Below are 9,387 nucleotides of genomic sequence, written 5' to 3'. Positions count from 1 at the left end.
GCTATTAGCTGTAATAAAACAGCTTTTCTGATGATTAAGCTGTTGTCTAGACACCTGCTCATATTCTTGTAAAAAATTTAAAATCTTCTGCAAGGCTAAGTAGCATCCATTAGTGAAAATAATAATATCATTAGCAAAGGCAAGTTGACTAACCGGCATTAGGCAGTCAGATAAGTAATGCAAAGAATTATATCGACTGAATAAATGATTAATTCCTCTTGATAAATATTCTGCAACCAAAATAAATGGAAGATGGGAGATAGAATCACTTTGTCGTAGCCCCTTCTCTAATTTGAAATAACCCACCAAGGAACCATTGATAAGTAAAGAGAACCAACGGTTGGAAATGCATGCTTTAATCATATTCATCCATTGTGCATTAAAACCAAAATGCTCTAGCATTAAATTAAGAAAATCCCAATTTCGACGATCATATGCTTTTGCCATATCCAGTTTTAATACCACATTACCTCCCCTTGATTTAGCATCAAGCTTTCTAATTAGTTCCTATGCTAGTAAGATGTTGTCACTTATAAGCCGATCACTGACAAAACCACTTTGATTCTCTGAAATGATAAATGGAAGTATTTTGGACAGCCAGTTCACTGAAAGTTTAGTAACTATCTTATTCAAGATAGTACATAAACGGATGGGATGAAAATCACTCCATTGGCAAGCATTCAGCTTTTTACGCAACAGAACTAACGTTGTAGAAGTAATACCACGTGGAAGTGAAGTCATATTAAAAAAAACTAGCATTGCTTCAAGAAGATCATGCTTGATTATATCCCAACAATGTTGGTAAAAGAGAGATGAGAAACCATCTGTGCCAGCAACACTATCTTTATTAATATTAAAAACCACTTCTTTGACTTATTGCAGTGATGGTGCTGCACATAAAAATTCATTATTAGTGGTGGGGATAATCCGAGGAATAATAAAGGAATCAAACCTGGATATGTCATAATGTTTTGCTTTTAACAAATTTTTGAAAAAAATCAATGGCAAAATTTTGAATTAAGTGAGGATCTTCAAACACGTTTTCCTCTTGATTTTGAATCCGAAAAATATGATTTGTCACTTTCTTTTTTCGCACTTTCATATGAAAAAATTTTGTGTTGCATTCCACTTCTATCAACTATTTAACACCAGATTTTTGTTGCCAAAAAAGTTCTTCAATACTTAATTGGTGGTTGAGTTTGGCATAAGCTCTGTGCAAATAGTTGCTATTAATTGTTGAAGGATCCTATTGGAAATTCATATCTCTTTCTTCTGCTTTTAATTATGCTAGCCGAAGGTTCTTAAAGATGTCCCCAAAAACCTGCTTATGCCACCATTTTAGATCTCGTTTGAGTCACTGTTTTTTATGCCAAAATGCCTGTAGTTCGGTATCTTGTAAAAGAGCCTACTAACTTTTTTCTACAAAGTTCAAAAAATTGTGGTGTTTTGGCCATGCATGCAGGAAACGGAATTGTGAAGGACCTTTTTGGTTTGCATTGGAACAGGAGATTAAAAGGGGACAGTGATTGGATCCATCCTAGTTCAGGTGTTAAACTTGTGTAGTGATAAAGCACTCTGCCCATTCTGGGCTGTACACTACTTTATCTAGTCGCTAAAACATCTGATTGTTGGTCCATGTGTAACTGCTACCTTCAAACCCCACATCGGGCAATCCATAGTCAAGCAAAGCGAAAGCAAAATCTTCCATGGAACCATCATGAGGTATTGCACCATACAGTCGTTCATCAGCACTAATAATGGAATTAAAGTCTCCACCCACCATTCAGGGAGCTTGCATTTCCACTAATAAGGCCTGAAGACTATTCCATAGTTTAATTCGTTCAAGCTGGGTGCATTTAGCATAAACAAATGAAGCATACACAGGTTGAGGATGTAAGTTCAAATGTAAAAATTGAATTGGTCCATCACAACTTCACAACAAATATCATCAGAAAAAAAAACCAGATTTTATGAGAACAATTAGTGATCACCGTATCAAACCTAAGTCTTTGTCTGACATACTCCATTTTAGTAGCTTACACCATTGGTTCTAGTGCTACTAGCAGCTTGAGGTTATGCATTAGTTTTAGTTTTTTCATTCTCTTCTGCACAACTTTACCAATAATGCCGCGTACATTCCAAATCAAAGCATTCATCATGGATAAGTTTTAGTAGGAAAACATGCAGAGATGAAATCATTTTCATGCATTCCATCTATCCCCTCTTCTCTCATATACTCATTAGAGGCCGAACTTACACAGTGCCCAATCAAAATTGCATTATCTGATTTCCTCCTATACTGCACCAAGGGATGAACTTCCATGTCTGCATGGTTAGATTCTGCATTTGAAGGAACCAAACTAATCTCTTTATTGTAAAGGCACTTACCTAGGTCCAAATCCAATTGTGGATTGTTTTCATCACTTTTTTCCATCAATTGATGTGTGCATGCGATTGCTGAGGCTATTGGAACATTGTCCTCGTGTTGGTTTCCTCTCCTCGACCTTCCACGATTGAGTGGTTGTTGGTTTGCATGGTGAACAGTGACGAGTTGAAGACAACCAAGTTTACTTAGCTCGGTGCCTAAGTCGATGCCTTAGTCACCCCGACCCATCATCATTTCATTGTTGTTTTCCACTGATCGATGTGTGCATGTGGCTACTGAGGCACTGGGATCATTGTTCTCACATTGATCTCCATTACCCGTCGTTCCTTGGTCCAATGACTGCTGGTTTGCATGATGAACAGTACCGAGTTCAAGATAGTCATATTGACTTAGTCCTCCATCGCTGAGTTGACTCAACTGTGCTCCTTCCACCGAGTTGTTTTCCCCATCACCTTTCATTTCGGCATCTGAGCAAATACCTTTTGATATTCAGGTAGTTAATAGGGTAGTAATTTCAAAAATATTTAGGTAATTAATAAGGTTCGGATATTTTATTTTTTATAGGGTTAGGGTTCAGGTTCAAACACCTCAAAATTAGCGAGTACCTTTTCGTTGACAACCTTAATCTTCCATTTAGTAATTGTTAATAAAAGATTTCTACTTTGTAAGGAGCCAAACTTGCCCACACTTGAAAACTTCCAATACTTTGCTTTGACATTGCTTGTGTTAAGAACTCTTCTATAAAAGGACCTCATTAAATATTTGCCACTTGTTGACCTTTATTGAACCAACTTATCTTGGAAATTGTTTTTAATGGTGTGGTCCTTGAAGACCATGAGCAAGAATTGCTCCATTGATTTTCCTCCCATCCAAAAGTGTTCATATGTAGCTCTATCTTCCAATGCTAAGTACTATTAACTCATTCACCAAATTTCTCAATTATACCAACTTTTTTGGTTGCCAATGCATAGATCTTAGTGAACTCATTTTTGAGCAACATCTCATTGATCCATTTCATTGTCCAAAATTGAATATTTTTCTTAATTATGCATGCAAAAAATATTTGTTTTTTGGAGACAATGGCATATGATGTTTCCCCACATATTATAAGCTAATCTATTTCCACTAGCTTCTCGGAATAATCTGTGGGGTAACCACTAGTCTTCTTGACAATTGTTGACCTTAAAATATTTCTTTGTTTCTTCTTAAATCTCCAAATCTACTTATTCAATAGTGTCGTATTCTTTAGTTGCAAATCTACAATCTTGAGACCCTTTAAATCTTTGTAATTACATTTCTCCCATCAACAAAGTGGATTTCCCTTCAATTGGAATGCCCACTCTAGAAGAAATGCCTTTTCGTTTTGTTCGATATCTCTTTGTACCCCCATTAACATTTGGAAAATAGATTGAGCTGCATTCTTTGATTAAAAAACCACACCTCTTTTGTTTGAGATGTTCTTAGCTTTGACCATAGATCTGAAATGCACAAACCTAAATCGAGAGCCGTTGTTTACTTGCTTGGGTGGGATGAAAGTGTTGATAATCTCCCCATGTCTACCACAAATAATGCACAACCAATAGTTGGAAATTCTTGGAGAAAGATTACTTATTAAAATTGAGACAATCCCTTGATCGGAGAATCTTGCACTGTTGCCCCTTCTATTCTCATGTCAGTAATTTTTTCCTATGGCATTAATGATCTGGGTATCTATATAGTTAATTCTCATTTCATTCATTAATTTTTGACTCAATATCTAACAAAGCTCCTAAATTATACACAATTATTCATATAAGCCCTTAACCTTTTATTGTATTTAAAGGAGTCTTCAAACTTTTATTTTATTCCAAATAAGCCTTTAGGATTAATGGAAATACAACTAACATTAGTCGAAAAGACAATTGTCATTTTTTGTTCATGTGACATGCTAGCATGTCCTAGTGGTGGGTGAGGTTGTTGATCATTCGAAATAATAATAAAAAAAACAACCATTTCAAATTCCTCACATTTTTCTCTTTCCTCTAATCAGAGTACTTTTTTGAAAGTCTTCTTTTTCTATAAAAGAGAAAGGTGTAAGTTGTTTTATTTTTTTTTTGGGTTTGGAGAAAAAGAAAGGAATTTTCGATTAAAACTACTATGATTAAAAGAAAAAAGAAAAGAAAAAGAATCAAAAAATGGTTTTTTTTAGTGATTTCGATGTTGATCAATGACCATCCAAACATCTTACTTGTCATATGGCAACCTCGCCTACCATCAATACACGTAAGAAGCCATGCGGTAGAAAATCACAATTGTCTTTAGGAATAACGATAATTATAGTTTTATTAGTTCTAAAAATTTATTTGAATCAAAATAAAAGTTCAAGGACTTGTTTAAAGTAATAAAACTTTGTGGTTTATTTGAATAATCTTATATGGTTCAAAAGTTCTTTATATATATATATTAAGTGTTAATTTTTTTAAACAGAAATTAGAGTAGTGATAAACATTTGAGTATCTAATGTACCAAAAAGAATAACACATTTGATATCTCTTCTATCACCTTTTATAGATCTCCTCCATTACTTTTACAATCAATATTCCTACTATTATCCATAACATCAGTTGTCATCACAGTTTATATATATCTTAAAGAGAAAAGATCAGTGCATAGATTTTATATTTCATGTACATAAATAATAATAATAATAATAATAATATCTCTCTCCAATTCAAAATTTTTATTCTTATCTTTAATACATCTAAAAATTTTGCTAGCTAAAATTTTTACTTTTTACTTTTTGTTTAACATAAGAATATAAAACGTTATAATCTTATCTTTAATACATAACCGTTTCCAAATTTTATTTTCCAAACTTAATTAAGAGAAAATTCAAAAAGAAAAAAAAAATTATACCATCATTAAAAAGGTGATAAGATTGGAAAACAAAACTTTAGTAAGATTTATTGTGTTAGGAAACTATGGAAATCATGCAGGATCATTTAGCTATACATTTGGCTGTTCTTTGTACAAAAAATCTGTTTGGATACAAAAATAAATAGTAATTTTAAGGAATTAAAAATAAAAAGTGCAATCTATTTTTTTCCCACAATAATGAATGCATAGTTTTTCTTGCATATAGATTATTTATATTATACTTGGTGCTACATTTAATAATTTGTCATTTTAATAATAATTATTTATTTTGCTGTTTTATCTTTGCTTATTTTATAACAACTTTTTAAGAAGTAAAAAGCACTATGTAATTAGTAACAACTAAAAGTAACCTTAGTTATAACATTCATGAAATTAAACAAAAAGCAGTTATATATTGGAAAAAAGTAGTATTTATTTATTTGAAGTCATTTTATGCACATAAAAAATGGGAAGAAAGGGAAATAATAAAATAAATTAAGAAAGGTATTTGCTAACAATAGTAATTACCCTCAGTCAACAAATTATATTTGGTATCCTTGTTATAAATTGTAGTTATACGTAAAAGAAAGAAAGGAGCTACATGCATGGCTTTTTTAGTTTATGTTTCTGATTATGGTGGACAATTTATAATCCCAAAATCAGTAAATGCATATATGCAAACTGTAGCAGATACCATGTCGTATTCCAAAAATGTAAGAAAAGAACAAAAAAACTCTCCAACCCATATTCTTAGTCACTTCAACATCAAAGTCTTTCAAATCTAATTCCCATTTTCAGGTTCCTTATTTCAACATCATCACAGCCTAAAGCCTACCTATTTCAGATCCTCTTCAGTGGGGAACGGAAACTAGGCCTTATTCTGTCAACATTAATCTCTTGTAATGTTGTCTTAACTGTTGTTGTTCTTTTCTTCATTCATTGACAAATCCAACATGGTCCAAATGCATTTTAAGGCAACCATTGCTTGATATCCCCACAACATCGTTGCACCCACTCCATGAAATGTAACATCACAAGCAATGAAAACAGTTCCAATTTCCAACAAAATACAGAATCTAAGCATATCCCTCCATTTTACATACATAGCAAATTAAGCAAGGTGAAAAAGTAGGGGATACACTGAATCCATTGGTTTTAGTTCTTCAGAGGAAGGAATTCGAAAAATGGGTAAGGAGTGAGGCTGGCAGTCACGGCTGCAGCTGATATCTCATTCTCTTTCTCCTTAACGTTATCGATACCATCGCCGCTACGAAGAGGGAAGAGTTGTAGGGTTTGGGATTCCCCAGGACCATCCTCTTCATTTCTGCAGGCATTGTTCAAGTGGTCTAGCACATTGCCATTCTCTCTGCAGGGAGATATAAAGATGCTCAGATCATGAGTCTTATTGAGCTGCTTTGGGTCCATTCTTCTTATTTCCGTTGGTATTGGCGCTATGGGGGTAGCAGTGTTAGTAGCTGCTGCTGCGCTAGAGTTGTTAATGAGATGATGGGAAGAGGGAGGGCAAGAGTGAGACAAGTGCATCTTCTGCCACGCCCCATTCCTTTCCACAAAGTTCCTTCTGTGCTGTAATTCTCCTTCGTCGAATTGGATCCAGCCATCTGCTCGACATTCTGCCACTGCTGCTTTTGCTGCCGTTTGTATTGAAACAGAATCCTGAAAAAATTTGCAATAATAAAAATAAAAATAATTGAGGGACCATGCAAAGAAAACAAACAAAACAGAGCAAAACGCCAGGACATGAACAAATAAATACTTTGGATGCACATATCCATGTGCAACAAATTTGGAACCTAAGTTACCGTATCACATTCAAATCAAAGGCCAAATGGTCCAAGCCGGGATGACATATTGAATTACTGGGGTCAACAAAGTTTTTTCCGCTGTCAGGGTGCCCAAATTCCGTAGAATATTTTTAGAGGGTGCTCAAATCAATACCAAGCCTAAATGCCATGAATGCATATCAAGCACAGTACCCAAAATACCCAGCTAGTTTCATAACAGCAGCCCGACAGAAAGGAGGGAATGCAGCTTTTAAACCCTTTTCATTTCCCAACAAACAAGGCTTTTGTTGCTTCCCTGGATATCTCTTCTTTATATATACAAACTTTGAATCTATACCTCAAGAATCAAAAAATGAATCTTGTTTGTAATCATATGCAAATCATGATCAATGCTTAATTACATGCTATGATCTTTTTAGGGCTAAAGGTAATTAATAAAGAGAGCTTTAGCGAGTCTGTGAAGAAGGACAAAAGGAAAAGCGAAAAAATAGAATAGATATAGACCTCTGCTAGTGTACTGCAGTTTGTAGGGACTGTCCAAGTTTTGGTCTGTTCAACTTCATAACCTGTCTTATTTGCTCCTGTAGACAAAAAGAAAAACAAAAAGAATGCAACTTTACATCTCTCTAACAACAAATGGAATGGTAAAAACTGAACAAGAGCAATCTCTTACCACACATCTCTAACAACAAATGGAATGAATAAAGCAACTCATATCTAACATCTCTATGCAGCAAATGGAATGGAAAAAAAAAAAAAGAAAAGAAAGAAGAAAAAGCAACTCATAACCAGACGCCTCAGAAGAAAACAAATTAGAGTAGCAAAAGGCCATACATATCAAACATATTTATATCTGCAATGCGAAGATTAGAGATTATTGTGCGTTGTTCTTCTTTTTCTTACTATATATAGCATTATATACCTGAATCTTTTCTTTCAAAGATATCGGTGTCGACTCGACTGTGCTCATCTGGAGCTGATTCCATCTGCCGACGACGTTTTTGCCGTTCCCTTGCCTTGTGGTTTTGGAACCAATAGAAAACATTTTTTCCTTCTATCTTACCATATCTACGCAGCTGTGCTGTAATATGCTGAATTTGATCTGCTGTTGGGGTTCGAGTGCCTCTTCTATAAAGTTCTTCAAGGGTTCTTAACTGCTCAGGCGTTGGATTCCACCTTGAGCTGACGACAACAGGTTGTGTATTGAAATCCCTCTTGTTTTGATCTCCCATAGCTGCTTTGAAAATGCAAAATGATAAGTATTGAAACCCATGCATATATTATAGCCATGATGAAGAAGAAATTCAGGAAACAAACAAAAACTTTCAATGAAGAAGAGAAGAGGGTATATGAAGAAGGAAAGGGAAAGAAGAAGACACACTTAGGTGATGGTTTAGTGCAAAAAAGTCGGTGCCATTGATACGGCTTAGACAAGGAGGGTTGTTTGCAGAAGGTATTGGCCTTGGAATAAGAGGCCTAAGTTTCCTGCCATTGAAGGAATCAGGCATGTTGAACTCCGCACTATCATTGTAACCCATCATCCACATCTTGATGAGCAGTACCAAAAGAGAAGACTTGCTCTCAAAAGAAATACTAATAATATGGTTTCTTTCACTCTAGCACTTTTGCTTGAAGGTCAATATTCTAAGTGGTTCGTTTTAGGGTTGAGAGAAGTAGGTATTTGTACAAGAGAAAAAGAAAAAGAAGATGGACAAAGGAAAAGGGCTTTAATGCTCTTTCCTATTTCTGAAGGGAAATATATGTTGATATGATGGAGCTGAGAAAATGGTGGTGAAGTTGTACAAAAGTGAAACGAAGCATGCAAGGAATGGGATGATGGGAGGTTAAAAAAAAAAAAAAGAAATCCCTACTTTCAAAACATAGGCAGTAGACATATGCCAGCTAGTTGTTATATATATGTGTGTATAGAGAGCATATATAGATTGATATACTAGCAATTATGAAAAGGGCGCTCTAGTTGAAGTGGTGAGAGGTGAGTAGTGTTTGAGTTTGAGGACTTTAGGAGAAAGGGATTGATCAAACAGTGCAGAGAGAGAGAGAGAGGAAGAGATGAATTGGCGAATTGGTGTTGGTTCAATATGGAACAAAGTGAGGGGAAGACATGAGGTTGACTAATGACTAGGCTGTGGGTGAAGGAGAGGGAGAGAGAAAGACAGGTGTAGGAGAGATCAGGACAAAAGCAAAAAGTAAAGAGGGAAGAAACCAGGGAGGGGGGGAAGGGGAAGCGTGGAATTCTGGGAGGGGATATCGGGAGTAGCAAATGAAAAACGACGTGACGATGAT

At 35.1% G+C, this 9,387-nt stretch overlaps 1 protein-coding gene across 1 annotated transcript; it reads right to left on the bottom strand.

Annotated features, from left to right (window-relative positions):
• Positions 1-5,973: 5,973 nt before the first annotated feature.
• On the bottom strand, positions 5,974-9,096 carry WOX1 (WUSCHEL related homeobox 1). Its single transcript, XM_021436669.1, has 4 exons — positions 8,465-9,096; positions 8,006-8,317; positions 7,588-7,664; positions 5,974-6,955 (listed from the first exon to the last, which is right to left on the bottom strand). The coding sequence occupies exons 1-4, from the start codon at positions 8,628-8,630 to the stop codon at positions 6,437-6,439; spliced, it is 1,074 nt and encodes a 357-aa protein (XP_021292344.1). The 5' UTR covers positions 8,631-9,096; the 3' UTR covers positions 5,974-6,436.
• Positions 9,097-9,387: the final 291 nt, after the last annotated feature.

The sequence above is a fragment of the Theobroma umbraticum genome, unplaced genomic scaffold, assembly GCF_002168275.2.
Source record: "Theobroma umbraticum cultivar Fairchild unplaced genomic scaffold, ASM216827v3 scaffold_146.0, whole genome shotgun sequence".
Taxonomy (NCBI): domain Eukaryota; kingdom Viridiplantae; phylum Streptophyta; class Magnoliopsida; order Malvales; family Malvaceae; genus Theobroma; species Theobroma umbraticum.
Note: the sequence above shows the minus strand (reverse complement) of the source record. Positions and strands in the feature narration are given on the sequence as shown.